Source organism: Ursus arctos, unplaced genomic scaffold, assembly GCF_023065955.2.
Source record: "Ursus arctos isolate Adak ecotype North America unplaced genomic scaffold, UrsArc2.0 scaffold_12, whole genome shotgun sequence".
NCBI classification, from domain to species: domain Eukaryota; kingdom Metazoa; phylum Chordata; class Mammalia; order Carnivora; family Ursidae; genus Ursus; species Ursus arctos.
In genome coordinates, this window is record NW_026622786.1 from 6,894,540 (window position 1) to 6,912,664 (window position 18,125).

The window sequence follows — 18,125 nt, forward strand, 5'->3', positions numbered from 1 at the left end:
CCTCCTCCCCCTCCACACCCCCACCCCCAGAATTCTAGGCCAGATTAAAGTTACTGACACCGTATGGGCCCAAACTATGCCAGTTCCAAGGGAGAGGTTGTTTTGCCATCTTGAAGTTGGTCCCAAGATTTACAACATGGCAGACTGTCTCCCCAGGCATAACATTCCCAGCTAGAAGTCTGATCTGTGATGCCAGGGTGCTAGAACTAATGGGGCAGTACATGTGAGCTCTTGTTCCACCGCTGGGAGTCCTGGTGCTGCCCTGGAGTCAGGTTCTCTTCCGCAACAGGAGTGGAGGCCTGTGTCCCTCTGCATGGGGGCTCCCAGGTTCTCCGTGTTCCGACCGAATGGCCTCATTCTAAGCTGGCCTCAGCTGGAGGGTTTTAGAGGCTTTCATGGAGGGACTTCAGTCCAGAAATAGTGCAGAACATTGTAGAATCCCACTTGTGACTTTCAAGAGCCACAGAGCATGGGGTGCTTTAGGCCTTCTGACCTTTGACAGCCTGTTTCCCTTCCCCAGGGACAGTCCATGAGAAGGGAACTTCTGGAACTGAGAACCAAACTGTCCAAACAGGAGAGTCTCCTTCAGAGCACAGCAGAGCGTCTGAAGACTGCCAACCAGCAGAAGGAGAGCATGGAGCAGTTCATCTTCAGCCAGTGTGGGTGCCCCCGAGCCAGGGGATGGGAGAGGAAATTGGGGAAGGGGGGGGACTTCCAGACTGCCCACTTGTGCTACAGATGGATGGTGACCCAACAGACTGGAGGTGGGGGGTGCACACTGATGTCATGTCCCCAAACCTCCTGTGCCCTGAGTAATTGTGGATGCAGAGGGAGGGGCGCATGGAGGCAGCAGGAGACCCTGAGCTGAGCGGCCAATAAGACACACTTTAGAACACACCAGGCAAGTATGGGCCCAGCTGGTGACTGCTGCCTGTTGGGCTGTTTTATTGTTTCAGTGACCAGGACACATGATGTTTTGAAGAAGGCAAGGACTAATTTGGAGGTAAGGAGACCACTGCACCCACCAGAGACCCCAGCCCAAATCCAACTCCACCTGTCTTCAGAGTCTGCGAATATCACCGACCCACTCTGACCTTCCAAGAGAAGATTTCTGGTCCACTCCTAGGACTCGGGTCCTCATTAAGTGTCCTTCTGCTTCGCTCCCCATCCCCTCTCCATCCCAGTCCCTCCCCTGCCATCTCATCTCCCTGTCACATCATCACCCTCTTCTCTCCTCACCCCACTTCTTCCCTCCTTTAGGCCAAGGCAGGAGTCCGAGGAAAGCAAGTGAGTAGATTCCCAAGATCAGAAGACATGGGGAGTCCGCCTCTGAATTACCTTCCAGGAAAGGGTCTCTCTGGCCAGCTCTAGTGTCTCCTGTAGCACTTTTCAGTTCAGGAAAAAATAAACCCGAGATGCAATCTTATTGGTTGATTCTACTGCACACTCAGAGAAGAGCAATTCAATTTTCACACATCTTTCTCCAAAGAAAACCACTGGGTCTTCTTGACCTAAAGGAGAATTTGATAATAAATAAAAATGAAACTTGAAGGGAAACATTCTATCTGTATGGCAGGTGTTCTGTACGTTTACGTATAATACTAACACTTTCCCTAGCAGTAAGCTGAAGTGTAGCAAATAGCTTATAAATCAGAAACTAAACCTTTCGGGCCACCTGGGGGGCTCAGGCAGTTGAGCATCTGCTTGATCTTGGCTCAGGTCTTGATCTCATGGTTGTGGGTTCAAGCCTTGTGTTGGGCTTCTCGCTGGGCATGGAGATTTCTTTCAAAAGAATAAAGAAAGAAACCAAGCCTTTCACTTGGATTTTAAAGCTCTGCCCTAAGCAGTTGGGCCTATTCCTGGGAATGTTCCTCATGTAACCTGAGAACGTGTTGATCCCACAGCGTGAAAACGGATCGGACCATGCCTTCACCCTCCTTTTCTTTCTTTTTTTTTTTTTTTTTGTGGGGGGGGGGCTAATTCCCTTTTGTTCTTCTCTGATGATTCCTTTCTTTCCTGAGCCTCTTTAGAAGAACACTTACAAGATGGCCTCTGTAAAGCCTTATTCCTGTCCCAGCAAAGGTAACCCAACAGCCCCACACACCCACTGGCTTCCCTGTGTTTGGAAGTTTCCTCTGCACTTCCCAGAGACCAATGGAAAGGGCCTGAGGCCTGGGTTCTAATCCCGGGCTTGTCACTAACCGACCCTGTGGCTGACCCCTCAGGGACGATGAGCCCACCACCCCTCATCTGAAAGAGGTGGCACTAGACGCAGGGAGTCTCTGAGCTCGCTGCTGCCTGGGCCCCTCCCTCTCCACATCAAGTAAGGGGGACATGAACTTAACAGGGGACTTCCCTGTACAATGTCCTCTCCTTCCTGCAACAGGCTGCTTCTACGTGGGCATGTTTCATACTAAGCGCTTCGGTTCCTGGGAGGTCACAGAAGCCATCATTTTGCTCTGAGTGAACTGGGGAGTGACCTGGCCCCTGAAGAGGGCGTGTGGGATGCGGGCACCTCGTGTGCAGTGGCTCTGAGCAGGGCCGTCACCCGCCCGACGTGGTGGGGAACTTTCCTTCTCACCTGGTGGCACCAGTGGCTCCTCAGGACTGCACCCCTTCCCCTGGGCACATCCTCCTGACAGGCTCTCCTTGAGCTCCTGGCTCTGCCACCGCCCACTGCTCACTGCAGCTCTGGGAGCCACCAGCAGGGCCTGACAGTAGCCTCTCACCTTGTTGCATTTTTGTCTCCAGGTGAAGTTCTTAAGGGCCCTGCCCTGCACCGCAGTCTTGTGACCCTTGCCTTCCACGAGCCACGCAAGAAGAGGAGCCACCAGAGGTCCTTCAAATAGCAGGAAGGCTGGGCCTGCCCCCCTTTTGTGCAGACCCCAATCTGTTGAGGAGACCTGGACCCCACTTCTCCACACCTGCTGGAGTGTCCAGGAGGAGTCAGAGGCCAGCCTGGTGGAGGAGGGTGAAGGGCAGACAGCCTCTCCTGCGGCTGAGGAAAAGCATCCGCCAGGGTCTGCTCAGCCCAGCCCTGAGCAAAACACGCAGGATTTGTAGAGGAGCTCGTGACACTGCTTCTAAGCACCACACTGGGCTGGGAACTGCAAATGGCCATTTCTCGCTCTAGCGCCTGTCCTCAGATGGCCAGCTCGGGGGACACAGGACCCTGCTTCCTACAGATGGGACACCTGGTCTCCACACGGAGCTCCTGGGCCCACTCTGAAGCCCACGAGTGACAGCAGTGGCCTGAGGGCCAGTGGGGCTCAGCCCGCACCACCCCCAGATCCACGCTTCGCCGGGGCCAGCTTAGCCGGGCCACCGTCAGCCTGGGCGTCAGTCTACACCGGGGCTCCTGAGTGCTTTGGATCCACGTGGTGAAAGTGGTGGCTTCCCACATGCCATCTCCTGCTTAGCCTAGCACCTCCTATTTCCATTCTTTTATGCTCTCTGAAGTGTGGCCACCTCAGTCTAAATATGCTGTCCCCTCGCATCACCCTAGCTCCTCTCTGGGGAACTGGGGCTCATGGCCAGGCCAAGGCCAGTGAAAGTCCTGTGTAAGACAAGCCAGCGATCATTTTGAAGTGGCACCTGAGAGGCCCCCAGTTATGGGAAAGCCTAGTCTGTGTCCTGACAGTGTTTTGAGAAGGTGTGTACGTGTGTATAAATGTACGATAGATATTTATCTATGTTGCTATGGCAATATGTCAAGGGCAGCATAACTGGTGGACAGGATCTGTTAGAGAAAATGAAACACAGTCTCTTTGGTGGCTATGAAAGTAAAATGTGTATAAAGAGATAAAACGTTCTTCCTCACCTGCTCTGCTTCTGATTTTGGCACCAGTCTCTAGGCTGAATGTGTAAGAGTAGGAAAGACACCCTGTCCCTCAGAAGGTCATAGTCTAACGCTTCAAGTCTAACTTTAAAAGGAGAACTTTTGCCTTCTCTCTCATTTTGTAAAAATCCCCAATCTCAAAATATAAGAGAGTGGTTCTTAGATTTGGAGAGCCTTAGAATCAGCAGTGGAGATCACAGAAGGCACTTCCTGGGTCCCAATCCCAAGAGACTTCCTTGGTGTGGGTGCCCAAAATCTGCATTTCTTACGTTAATACCCTTGTGATTCTGATGCAGGTGGGCTGCAGACCACGCTGTAAAACTGTTGTACTCTAACAGTCACCCAAAAGTGTAAACACAGGTTTCTTTTTGAAGATTTTATTTATTTATCTGACACTGAGAGAACACAAGAAGGAGACAGGCAGGCAGAGGGGGAAGGAGAAGCAGGCTCCAGCTCTGCGGGGAGCCTGATCCCAGGACCCTGGGACCATGACCTGAGCCTAAGACAGACACTTAACCAACTGAGCCACCCAGGCGTCCCCAGTTGTATTACTTTGATCGATAACCTTTCATTGAAAGTGTAGGGGGCTCCTGGGTGGCTCAGTCATTAAGCCTATGCCTTTGGCTCAGGTCATGATCCCGGGGTCCTGGGATCAAGCCTGCATCAGGCTCCCTGCTCAGTGGGAAGCCTGCTTCTCCCTCTCCCACTCCCCCTGCTTGTGTTGCCTCTCTCCCTGTCTCTCCCTCTGTCGAATAAATAAATAAAATCTTAAAAAAAGAAAGAAAGAAGAAAGAAAGAAAGAAAGAAAGAAAGAAAGAAAGAAAGAAAAAAGGAAAGAAAAAGAAAAGTGTGTAAGTCCTTCCATAAATGTTGGCATAGAGATCTGCAAATATTCCCCGGGAAGTGGCCTTACTTATGTCCTTTTGCCTTCCAAGAATTACTATTAAGCTATCAATTATTTCCTAGAAAGTGTTAAAACCACGGCCAATAACAACAAACAAAACCCTCAAACACTCTCCTCACAACCATCACCACGACCACCAGTAACAAGAAGACCCAAGAAAAGACCCATTTGAGGGAGCAATGCCTCCTACTTTTCTAGTGGATGGAGTGACCCCGCATCTGCCCTAATGCTCTGTTGTTCAAGTGTTTCCATGAAGGCCTTTGGCTGTCCATATAGAGGAACTCGCTGGCCCGATCAGCAGAATGGATGAATGTCAGTAAACTATTAAGGCAAAGAAAGCAGGCACCTGGGTGGCTCAGTGGGTTAAGTGTCTGCCTTCAGCCCGTGGTCCCGATCCCAGGGTCCTGGGATCCAGCCCCACATTGGGCTGCTTTCTCAGCAGGGAGCCTCCTTCTCCCTCTACCTCCTGCTCCGGCTCCTTGTGCTCTCTCTCTGTCTATCAAACAAACAAATAAAATCTTAAAAAAAAAAGGTCTTAAAAAAAAGATTTTATTTATTTATTTGACAGAGAGAGACAGCCAGCAAGAGAGGGAACACAGGCAGGGGGACTGGGAGAAGAAGAAGCAGGCTCCCAGAGGAGGAGCCTGATGCGGGGCTCGATCCCAGAACACTGGGATCACGGCCTGAGCCAAAGGCAGATGCTTAACGACTGCACCACCCAGGCACCCCAATAAATAAAATCTTAAAAAAAAAAAAGAAAAAGGAAGACAAGGAAACCAAGTGGGAGACCATGTTGCCCTGTGCTTATGCCAGCACCCCAGCAATTCCTCCTCCATCCCTGTGCCACCAGGGCTGGTGCTCACTGATGGGATCGTCAGCAATCAATGGACAACACAGATAGTGCTTCTACAAAATTCATTTGAGGTACATAACATTTAGGAAAGCAATAGCATATGACCTCATATAAACCTCACTCTGCTCAGGATCCAGTCACAGCTCTCTTTTGGGGAAAAGCCCTAAAACTGTTGCATTTCACCCTTTGTGAAAGGTGGAACAGTGGGTCTGTGCCTTAAGAGACCTCGTTGCAACAAAAACGGACCTTTGAGGGGAGAATCATCCAATATTCACCTTTCTGTAAGGTCTATCCTACCCCTCCCTGTGAACAAAGCCCACTCTTAAAAATTAAAAATCCTTCTGGGTGAACACCAATGGCTTCCACTTTGCATCATTCACGTAAGAAGCTTGCTGAGCCCCCGCAGGGAAGAGACTGAGTCCCACAGAAAAGAATGGAAAGAAAAAAGACGGCAGGTGATGGGGAGAACAAAGGCCAATGAAATGTAGAGAAAAGTAAATGTCCTTGGCACCTGCAGCCCATGAGTACAAAGCCTAGACAGAGCAGGACAGTCCTCCAGGAACTCACAAGTGCACTACTGGTAATGCTTTGCTGGAGGTAAAAAGTAACCTCTGCTGGACAGAAGCCAGACCTCCAGGACCCTGGAAGTCTCCTTGAACACCTAGAAATCCCTTTGGAAACTTCCTTATCTCTACCCTCCGCCCCCAATGTACAGGATATGATCATTTGCTCCTCAAAATCCCAGGGCAGCTCTTCTTGCCCAGGGGTCCCATCCCGGAGCTTCAGTACCAACACCCTTTTGCCCCGGAGACGCCTCAAGAGTTCTTTGCTGACCGTTCGCTCCTGGCCCACATCGCATCAGCAGGTACCTAAGCGTAACACGTAAACACTAATTAAACTAGCCCTTGACCTGTAGACCTAAGACAGACAACCTGCAGAATTTGTAGAGAATTTATTGCCTCCCCCAGATCTATTTACCGCTGAGCTGAAGGAGGTAGACCCTTACATTGGTTTTCTATTCCTGTGATACCAAGTCGCCAGAAACGTAGCGCCCTAAAGAGAACACATTTTTTATCTTCCAGTTCTGAGGGTGCAAAGTCCCAACAAGGATCTCACTGGACTAAAATCCAGATGCCCACAGGGCCACCTTCCCTTCTGGAGGCTCTAGGAGAGGGTGGAAATTGGTCAGGGGAAGCCTCACTAACATGCAGTCAGGAGGTTTTAGCAAGGGAGCTCCTCTGCCCTCCTTACCTCCTAGGGCATTGCAGCCCCAAGGGGAAGAGACTGATCTGACCTGACAGGGACTTGACATTGCACATGGATACGCCCCCACTAACCCCGCCAGAGGAAGAAACGCTAGCCTCGTCCCCCAAGGAGACACCAGCACACAGCACACTTGCAACTTACGGTTTACCCTGATGGACTTTTAGAACAGCCTTCCCAACTGACCCCTTTGCTCCAAAAAGAAGAGCTTACCTCCCCTTTGTTCTCCGAACTCAAATATGGTTTTGCCACAGCTGGTTTGTCCCAGATCGCCTTTCCCTTTTATTCCCCACGAATCGACGCGGTGTCTATTCTTTAGGTTCACAAGACAGTGTGTCTCTTTGCCTGTTGCATCTGTTAGAGGCCCCTCCTCCATCCTCAGCCCCAGCCCCAGCCCCAGCCCCAGCAGGCAGGGTCCTCCTCACACAGCATCCTTCTGACCTCCTTCTCTGCCTCTTCCAGTGTTAAGGCTCCCTTGTCATTCCAGGGTGCCCAGGTTCCTGGCATTAGCATGGGCACCTCCTAGGGAGGGGGCATTATCCTGCCCACCACCACACCATGAAGTCAGGTGACAAGTACAGTTGGACGCCCCTTCCCCGCCCCCCAATCTTTTCTAATTTCAACAGTCCGGTCAAAGTAAACCACTACCTCAAGGCGCAATCAAGGCAAAGGCAGATCAGACCCCTAGCGCACTCCATCCATGACCCTATAATTGCCCAATACTAGTGTGTTCAGAGAGTACTTGTTTTGCTTTGTGTTCCAGACCTGGCTTTTTTCCCTTGAAAGGCCGACTTTGACTGCAGAAATCTCATCGAAGGGGAAGCGCCCAGCGGTGGAGGGACGGAAGGCAGTGGCAGAGTGGGGCGCCTGGGACCCCACCAAGCCCCTGCTGTGAACTCAGCCCTGAGGAAGTGAGTAGAAGGAATGGTTTCCTCTGGCCCTGCCCTGGACTGCGGAATCCTTGGGCGCCTACCCCGGGCGGCCAGGAGGGGGCGCCGAGACCCTGCCCTAGGAGCCCTCCAGGTGAAGCAGCAGGCCCGGGGATGTTTTCAGCCTGTGGGATGTTGCCAACAGGTGTCAGCCCCAGTGCCCAGAGGAGGCGGACCTTTGTTCCCCGGGCCCCCCACCCCCGGGGTGTCCAGACCTGGAGGGGGGCGGCTGGCTTGGAGGCTGAGCTCCTGAGGTGCAGCCATCGCTCTCGGTTTCCTCCAAACCAGGTTCTGAGGAGAGGGAGAGAGGGCGGGGGGAGACGTATCGGCTCTTGGAGGGCTGGTGGCAATTCCTCCCTCTGTTCCTCCCAGGCTGGCTCAGCCTTCCCTGTGCTGGGCGCTGGGGGGAGGGGTGTGTGTGTGTGTGTGTGTGTGTGTGTGTGTGTCTGAATGGGAGTGTGGAGGGGTCGGGAGCCAGAGCTGCAGGGAGAGGGTGGAGGAGTGGTAACCAAATCAGGGTGGAGGGAAGGAGGTGGAGGAGACTGTGAAGGCGACGACTGAGAGGAGAGCCGTGACGTCACGGACGGGGCGTGTCCGATGTAAATCAGGCAACGTTTAGGTGCGGTTCTGTGCGGTTGTATTGCCAGGGCTGTGGAAGTAGCAGAAGTAGCAGCGCTGTTGTTTCCAAGGTATTAGGAAGAACTGGGTGGAGGGTGAGGATGCTTGGGACAGGAGTGGGTGCCGAGGGTTTTGGGGTGTGGCTAGGCGAGTGAGCTTGTGTGTAAGGTGAAAGGCGGGTGTGGCTGGAGTGGTTTGGTGGCAGCGGGAGTCATACTTACCTGGCAGAAGAAATACCATGATCAAGCATTTAGTTTTCCCAGGCTGAGGCTCACCCATTGTACTGCAGGTGTGCTGACTCCTGTAACTTCCCCAAATGGCAGAAGCTCGGCTACATAATTTGTGACAGTGGGCGACTCCATCCGCACTCTCCCCTGGTGCTAGCTCTGTAACAGAAGTTTTTTGTTTGTTTGTTTGCTGTCTTGTTCTGTTTGGTCTTCTGGTCAGACCAAGCAGTGGATTCTGGAGACTTCAGACCTCAGTGTTGGGTAATATTCTCTTTTGCTGTTGCTCATCAAGAGTGCATGGTGGTCAGTGACTGTCCACAGCTCTCACTTGCCTGACATTTTGGGTGTTGGGTTTTTCATGCTGTTGTTCTTCCTGCAGCGAGGTGCCAGGTGCCCACCAGTGCTCTTTACTATCTCTGCTTATACAGTAGCTGGCTTGCAGACCTGTCATCCTGCAGAAGTGCTTTCTTTCACTTCCCATGGAACACTGGTCAGTGTTCCTTCTCCTTTCTGCCCTTCCCACATACCTGGCCAGTCACCCTACAAAGCCTCATCCAATGCCCAGACTTCCTGACCTTAATGAGGCCACGTTGTAGCCTACCAAGATAAGCCTTCCTCCCGAGGACCCTTCGGAGACTAGAGATGGTCCAGCTTGACCTACTTCGTTTATTGTAAGTTTACTTGTGGAAGTGATCTCTACACCCAAAGTAGGGATTGGGCTCCCGAAACCAGCTCCAGAGTTCTGTGCTCTGCCAATGGAGCCAGCTAGGCGCCCCTTGAGGGGCTTTGGAAGAGGGAAGTCTGTCCACTTGCAAAGGACCCATTGGGGTGGCACCAGAGACGTTTCCCAAGCAGCAGGCTAGCTCTTGGGCAAGGGGCCATGGGGCTTCTGCATGCTCTCGGGCTCAAGCAAAGACTGTCCTTAGAGCTGTACCTGCATTGTTGTGCAATTCCGAGCTGGAAGAGGTTTCTGGCTTCATGCTTTCGCCAGAGCTGGGGCTTTTTCTCTACTCAGTAAAAGCCTCTGTTCAGAATCTACACTGACCTGTTCCAACTTTTTCTCTTAGCAGAGCCACACCAATAGGGACTCACAGGAACTGGGTTACTCTTCTACCTGAAGCAACAAAGCAACACTGCAACAGCACCACACAAGATGCCCGAAATGCAGATTTCCAAGATCCTGGGCATCAGGTAAAGAGGACAGCCATCCCAGACACGTGGAAACACCCAGGGGAGCGGAGCCCTACAAGTGCTCCAAGGTACTGCCTCCAGAGAGTTTCCAAGCAAGGCACCGGAGGGAAGGGCTGCTGAAGAGGAGCCCTGCGGACCTCGTAGAGTTGAGGACACTGGTCTGAGAGACGCCTGGACAGAGGAGAGACGGGGAGGACAGGGCTGTGCAAAGTCACCTAGCCAGAGCTGTGTTGGGGCCCTAGGGTGGTGTGCAGTGAGGTCCTGCTCAGGGCCTCCATGGAGGCAAGGCCAGCAAGTCAGGCGGCCATCCTTTGAACAGGGCCTGGTGCTCACACAGCGCTGGGAGCAGAGCCTGTGCCCCACAGACAGACTGAGCAAAAGGCGAACCCTCCTAATTCCCGAGGCACAGGGTGGAGGACTCAGGGAGGACTTGCCACAGTACTGGGAGCTCATCGTTAGCCCTCCACGGAGCACTGCTCTGGACCACTGAACTAATCGTTAAAGCAACACCAGAAATGACCACACTGTTCCCAAGTAATTTAAATGCATCTCTGAACAAAGCTCGATATTATAGAAAACACAAAAATAGCCAGCAACCAACAAGGTAAATTCACAGTGTCTGGCATTCCATCCGACAGTCTGAGGTATGCAGAGAAGCAGGGGAAATGAGCCTCCTGGAGGAGACAGATCACTCCTCTGAAAATGACGCAGAGCCGACACCAAGGTGAGACTCACCAGAGAAGGACCAGAAAGCGTTTGTTTTAACTGCATCCCATCGGTTCAAAAGAGTCATCAGATTCATGGAAAATGTAAAAAAAAAGATCTAATCTCACGTTAAGAGATGAAAACCACCCTGACTGAAGGAAACATACTGCAAGGGGCTGACGGCGACTAGAGAAGGCAGAAGAAAAAAGTTGGAAAGGAATCCTGCGGAGTCTGCAGTTGGTGGTGTTGCCATCTTAACCACCTTAACCCTTCCAATCGGTGAGCACAGGATGTCTTTCCACTTGTTTAGGTCTTCTGGAATCTCTTGCAGCAATGCTGTGTAGTTTTCAGTGTACAGCTTTTGTGCCTCCTTGACTCGACTATTCCTAGATGCTATTCTGGTGGGTGCTGTTGGAAATGAAATTGTTTTCTTAATTCCCTTTTCGGATTGTTCATTGCTAGGGTATAGAAGCACCTGATTTTGTCTGTCTTGTGCTCTGCAACTCTGCGGAATTAAGTTATGCACTCTAGTAGCTGGGGTGTGTGTGTGTGTGTGTGTGTGTGTGTGTGTGTGTGTGTGTGTGTTTGGATTTTTCTCTAAATAGGGGCATGGTATCTGCCAATACAGATACAATTTGACTCTTGAACAACCTGGGGGTTAGGGGTACAGATTCCCACACTTGAAAATCTGTGTGTCACTTTTGACTCCCCCAAAACATAACTACCACTGAAGCCTTACTGATCACAAAACAGTTGATTCACACATATTTTGTGTGCTGTTTGTATCATATACTTTATTCTTATACCACAGCGAGTTAAAGAAAATGTCATTGAGAAAATCACGAGGAAGAGAAAATACATCGACACTACTATACTGTATTTATCTAAAAAAATATTCCACCTCTAAGTGCATACACATTGTTCTGTTCAATTGAAACCCACGTTATTCCCCAGTCAATGACAGTTTTATTGGTTCCTTTTCAAATGTTTTCCCCTCACCTGCAGGGTTTTTTTAATTGATTTACAGTTGATACACCATGTGACGTCAGTTTCACATGACAACACAGTGATTGGACAGCTCTACAGATTATATTATGCTCATTAGATGTGTAGCTACTCTCTGTCACCATGCAGAGCTGTTCCTGTACCACCGAGTATATAATGTGATCTCTGTCCTCTTAACATTTTTTAAAATCCTCACCGTGGACGATGTTTTGACAGAGTGTAAAATTCTATGCCCTCCCCCCCAACCCACCACTACCGCGGGCCACCTGTGGACTTTGCCAAAGAGAAGCAGTGACAGACCAGAGGTTCCTTATGTTAGGTCATGGCAGCCCCTGATCTTGGACGAGGATGCTCAGCCTAGGCCAGGGAAATACAGATGAGCAGGAACCATTCTTTGCAAGCCCAGCACCAATTTGAAAGACCAGGGTGACCCTTCTAGACCCCTGCAGGGATGGCTCAGCACCTAGGAGCTGGCCCTATATAGATGTCCAGAAAAAGGCAGGTCCCCAGCCTGGTCCCAACTCCCTGACTTAGACATAGGAGAAGGTTAATGGTGCCACAAGCTCTTTTTCCTACGCTGATGGGGGGAGGGGAGCCTCAGTGCCAGTGCAGGAGGGAGCATCAAAGGGAACCTTTAGCTGTTGACCTAAAGGTCGGTGGGAAGAGCCCACCCAGGGGACCAAGTCTACTTAAGATCCACCCAGGGGACCTGGGTGACTCAGTCAGTTAAGCGTCTGCCTTCAGCTCAGGTCATGATCCTAAGGTCCTGGAATGGAACCCCCCATCGCGCTTCCTGGTCCACAGGGAGCCTGCTTCTCTCTCTCCTCTGCCTGCTGCTCCCCCTGATTGTTGTCTCTCTTTGTTTGTCAAATAAATAAAGATAGAAATGTTAAAAAAAAAAAAGTCATCCAGATCTTGCCAGCTGCTTTCCTGTGTCCTGCAGCTCTCACTTTCTCCCCAAATCTCCAGCCAGCTGGGTATCCGCTGTCTTTGCCTTCTGCCCCCTGGTCTCCTTGTGCCACCTGGAGGTCTCCTCCCTTAGGTCGCTTGCCCCCTTGTGGATTCCAGGGGAACTGCCAGGGCCAGAGGCTGAAGGCATAGGCCCTGAATCCCTGACTCCAATGTGAGATCAGAAACCAGGCTCTAAGTCAACCCCTGCTGGGACTCCAGGATGTGGCACCTCACCAGGGAGTGTTTGCCTGGGGACACAAGGACCCATTGATGTGGGACTGTTACCTTTTTTCTTTTTCTTTTTCTTTTTGGTGAAATTTACATGCAATCACGTTCACCCATTGTGGAAGTCCCCTAGGATAGCACAGTTGTTCAGCTAGTACCCTAGTTTGTTTTAGAGTCTCCTTCCCCTTCCCACACCCCCTCCAGCCCCTCTGCAGACAATCTCCACTCCGTCCTCCAGCCCCAAGCAACCTTGATCTGCTTTCTGTCTCCATACAGTGCTCCTTTCTGGACAGTTTACAGAAATCGAAGGAGACAACACGTAGTTCTTGGTGACTGGTTTCTTTCTCTGAGCATGCTTGTAGGGTTCTTCCACGCTGTTGCTTGGACCAGATTTCTCTGCCTTTTGTTGCTGAATAGATTCCATGGTACAGATAGGCCACATTTTGTTTGTCCATTCACCAGTCGATGGCGCTTCGTGTTGCTGTCAGGTTTTCTCCTATTGTGAATAATGTTGCCCCGAATCTTTCTGAATGAGGCTTGCGTGAACAACTGTTTTTATTTCTCTCAGATAGATTTCTAGTTGTGGAATTGCTGGGGCCTATGGAAAGCTTGTGTTTCACTCTTAAGAACTCTCAAGGTGGCTTCCAAAGCGGTTCTTTTATTTTACGTTCCCACCAGCAATATAGGAGGGTCCAGTTTCTCCACATTCTCAGCAACACTTGGCACTGTCTTTTGAACATAATCGCACTAGTTGGTGTAAAGTGGTACCTGGTTTTACTGGCATTTCGTGAGGACTAATAAGGTTGATTACTTTTTTGTGTGCTTATGAGCCATTTATTGGTCTTCTTTGGTAATGTGTGTATTCAAGTGTTCTACTGGCTTTAAAAAGTGTGTAGCTTCTGCCCATTGAGTGAGTTCAAAGTACTCTTGCCTCTTGTGAATGTGAGTCCTCATTGGGTATTTAATCTGCAAATATTTTCTCCTAATCAGTGGCTTCTCTGTTCCTTTTCTCAGTGGTATCTTCTGATGCAAAGAAGTTCATCTCAAGCTTTTCTCTTCCATACTGTGCTCTTGCTGTAGTGACTTAGAACTCTTTGCCCAATGCAAACTCCTGACCATTTTCTCCTATGTGTGCCCCTTGAATGGTTGTTTTGCCTCTTACACTTAGCTCTGTGGCCAGTTTGAGTTCATTGCTGTGTATGGTGTGATCTCCAGCAACAGCCGTGGGGGAGCTTTGTCCTGCCAGGTGCAGGAGAACCTGGAGGTAACCTGGAGGTAGCTTGTGTGTACAGGGCAGTCCTACTCCTCTCCTTGGCCCCACCTACAGGTTAATCTCCCCCAGGCCAGGAAAGGGGATTTCACCTTCCTGCACCTGTTAGTGATGGGCTGAGTACCTTTGGGGAGGCGAGATAAATGGGGCTGGTGGTCCCATACTACGTATACTCCCCATTCTCTGGGACTAGGTACAGAGGAGCTCCAAGAGCCCCAGGGCAGTCCTAGTCAGAGGTGTCTTTAGGAGCCCAAACACACTGAGAGCAGGAGAAGATTACACAGAAAGGATACAAGGGATCCCAGGGGATCTGGGTTGGGTTTCTAGAGGGTCTTCTATGGGTAGGTGGGAAAGAGGACTCGCAGACAGCAGGAACTCAGGAAATAGGTCCAAAGGGAGTGGAGCAGATTGGAGGCATTTCCCAGAGTTTGAACTATTTTTGCCAACCTGAAATTCATGGTGTGTGCCGGACCATCAAAGGTGCCTGGAGGGACACATGGCTGGCTCCGTGGGGGAAAATGTGCAACTCTTGATCTCAGGGTCATGAGTTGGAGCCCATGTTGGTGATGGAGCCTAGCTGAAATTTAAAATAATAATACTAAAAAATAAAAAATACGCAGGTGTATGCATCAGGAATCCAGAGTTACTCCCTCTAAGGAAAGGATGGGACAGCTACCTCGGTCCTTGCAGATCAAGAGCCATGCTGAGCTGGAGAATCCTCAACGTTGCCTGACTTTTCCCAAGATCAACCCAGAGACTCTGCACTTTTAATATTTGTTGGGTTTCCCGTGTGTGGCCTGAGGTCCACTGGCAGACAAAAGTTGACACCCTAAGTACAGAAGTAGACCAAGAAACGGAAGAGTACCTGGATGCACCACATTACTCTCTGCCCGCACTGCAGCCTCACTGAAAACGGGATTGGGCATTCGAAATCCCTGGTATGCAACACAGGTTATGAAAAAAATGGAAAGTTTGGGTTAACAGTTTAAATGATTGTGCCCTCAGACTGAATTTGATGGCAATTGCAGACTGTTGAACATTTTCTAGGTTCTGCAGGTGGAAATGGGAGACTACGGGACAAAGCAATTATACAACTCAGAATAACTTTGGTAACTTAGTATCTTCATACTTGACACAGTTTTCGGTATTTTGTCTGATCCGAGGGTCTCATGCTTGTATCTAAGCATATTTGTACAAGGAAGTGGATATCAATACCTCACCTAAAATCCATACCACTATATGTGCCAGTGCTCATTCCTAACGGTAGTTTAGGCTCCTTTCTGACTGCCTGTATTTACCTTGACTGATTCTGAAGGCAGCCCATTCTGGCCCATGTGTACTTCTCTTTGGCCCCATCTACAGCTTAAGCAGAACATCTGAGCAGGCTCCATCACTGAGGGAAGGATATAGGTCAGACAGGTAACAAAGAGAAATGGGGGCACTGGGGTCAGCAGAAAGAAAGTATGCCTATAAGTGGGTTGATTCCAGAGAGGGCCATTTCATTGCTTTTTAAAAAATATTTTATTCACTTATTTGAGAGAGAACATGAGAGAGAGCGTGGGGGAGGGGAGAAGGAGAGAGAGAAGCAGACTCCCCACCCAGCAGGGAGCTGGACTTGGGGCTTATCCCAGGACTCTGGGATCCTGACCTGAGACAGAGACTGACTCTTAACGAATTGAGCCACTCAGGCACCCCTTAAAATAATTTTTAAAAAATTCTGGTGTACTTAACATATAGTGTTACATTAGTTTCAGGTAAGATCATGGTATTTATTTTTTAACTTCCATTTTTTAAAGATTTTATTTCCTTATTTAAGTAGAGGAAGGGTGGGGGCAGAGGGAGAGGGAGAAAAATCCCAAGCTGACACTGCAATGAGCATGAAGCCGAAACTGGGGCTTGTTCCCACGACCCTGAGATCACGAACTGAGCTGAAATCAAGAGTCAGAGGGTTCAACAACTAAGCCACCCGGTTGCCCCTTGGAATTTCTAAGAATAATATGTTTAGTGTTCTCTCTGAAATGGGCACTGAGTATTGAGCAATGCTGAGAGAAACCATGGTACCCATAGGCGCCAAGGTCAGATGGGTCAAAATGTAACACAGTGGCATATTGATTATTTTGAATTGAAGCTACTTGAAGAGCAACTGGTGCAAGGACACTCGAACCCTCTTCTGTCTTCCTGAATGCAGGAAACCAATCTCCCGTATATAAAAGGCATCTCATGTACTAAGAAGTAAAAAATTTTCCTTCTCACCAGGGACTTTAAAGCAGAGATTCTAAATTCTGCTTAGAACTCCCTTCAAATTAAAACTCCCAAACATCCCTCAGAAATGTACTGTGTCCTTGTCTAAAATACATAAAAACTGCCTTAATACTTTATATTTCTTTAAAGGTCTCCATTTCAATATCAGTTCTTCGTAGGCATGCAATGTCTCAGATAAACTTAATTTTTAGTTTAGTTGGAAGACCTTGAAGGGTAAAGGAGGAACTTTTCCTTCCTTACATACCTTTGCCCAGGGAAATGAAGTTGGCCTCTTGCTGATTTAGAAGTTACACCTACGCAATGTGGGGAAAAGAAGGGAAACAGCGTTCCTTGCAGCTACTCATTTCCCTTCAGTGGAGGTGGCCTGGAAAGAAAGAAAGAAAGAAAGAAAGAAAGAAAGAAAGAAAGAAAGAAAGAAAGAAAGAAAGAAAGAAAGAAAGAAAGAAAAAGGAAGGAAGGAAGGAAGGAAGGAAGGAAGGAAGGAAGAAAGAAAGAAAGAAAGAAAGAAAGAAAGAAAGAAAGAAAAAAGAAAGAAACCAAGCAAGCAGGAGAGAGAGGAGGGGAGGGAGGAAGGAAGGAAGAAGGAAGGAAGAATGAATGGATGAATGGATGGAAGGAAGGAAGGAAGGAAGGAAGGAAAAGAAGGAAAGAGAGAGAGGGAAAGAGGAAGGAAAGAGAGGGAGGGAGGAAGGGAGGGAGCGAGGAAGGAAAGAAGGAAGGAAAGAAGGAATGTATCCTGGTCAATTTTCCTAGTAAACATCTAGTGAAGAACCAGTTGGTAAACACCCAAATGGTGGTGACTGTTCGGAGGGTCCCTCCATGACATGCTTTCAGGAGTGTGTATCTGACGTGTATAAAACTATTTAGAGAACCAAACCTAGAATCTGTGGATTAATATGGCTTCATTCCCTAGAACTGGTCCCAAGAGCTATGTAAGCATAGCCATGGGAAATCACCCCAAACAGCTCCACTTTGTGTGGTGAGCTCACACATCACTTGAGACCATATATGTTTCGTCTGTGCCAGAACATGTCCTCATGTGGGAAGCAGGTTCTTGCAGTTAGTGTTGGTGGTCTCAGTTGCTTTGCTGGTACCTCATAATTTTACCCTTGAAAATGTGAGTAAAACTTGATAGTGCTTAAGATTTATGATTTGGGGCAACTGATTTGGCAAAGCAACCCTTTCTATCATCCCCATATTTGTTGGATGTGCTCTTATGCAATTCTCTGGTCTTTCTTGAAATAGTTGCCATTGGCCAAAGTTAAGGCAGGATAATCTGTGTACAGAGTAACTGTTGGATCATGGATTAAATGTTTCATGGCCATTATGGCCAAATTTTTTGCTAAGGTATCTTCCAAAACCATGTATCGTTCTTTTGCACGTGCCCATTTGCAACTCCAAAAGCCCACAGGGATGTTTCCCTGCTACCTTGTAGTCCTTGTCATCAATTCCCTGTTAGTTCAGGATTATAACAGATCTCATTATTTTTTTTAAAAAGATTTTATTTATTTATTTATTTGACTGAGACAGAGAGAGAGAGAGCACAAGCAGGGGAACAGCAGAGGGAGAGGGAGAAGCATACTCCCCGCTGAGCAGGGAGCCCAATGCGGGGCTCCATCCCAGGATCTTGGGATCCTGACCTGAGCTGAGGGCAGACTCTTAACCGACTGAGCCACCCAGGTGCCCCAACAGCTCTTATTAAATCCCACATGCCATCTATCATAACTCTCTATCTTGTTTTATACAATTTCCCATAGTTACAAATACAGCAGGGATAAGAAAAGATGAAGTACAGGGAGCAATCTTACCTTGAAATGGTCTGTTCATTTTTGGGAAATTTGTCACACCACATCTGGGTGAAAAATTGATCCTTGGCATGGCCTT

At 49.2% G+C, this 18,125-nt stretch overlaps 1 protein-coding gene and 1 non-coding gene across 2 annotated transcripts in view; both read left to right on the forward strand.

Annotated features, from left to right (window-relative positions):
• LOC125281906 (myomegalin-like) overlaps positions 1–3,819 on the forward strand; it is a 134,200-nt gene extending 130,381 nt beyond the window's left edge. The window contains 5 exon segments of the mRNA XM_057310775.1: positions 521–659; positions 957–1,003; positions 1,261–1,287; positions 2,031–2,082; positions 2,752–3,819. Coding sequence (XP_057166758.1) covers positions 521–659; positions 957–1,003; positions 1,261–1,287; positions 2,031–2,082; positions 2,752–2,849 — 363 coding nt within the window. The 3' untranslated portion in view covers positions 2,850–3,819.
• A 4,799-nt stretch (positions 3,820–8,618) lies between these two features.
• Positions 8,619–8,780, forward strand: LOC125281763 (U1 spliceosomal RNA). The gene has a single exon (XR_007188881.1). It is a non-coding gene; the product is annotated as a U1 spliceosomal RNA (small nuclear RNA).
• Positions 8,781–18,125: the final 9,345 nt, after the last annotated feature.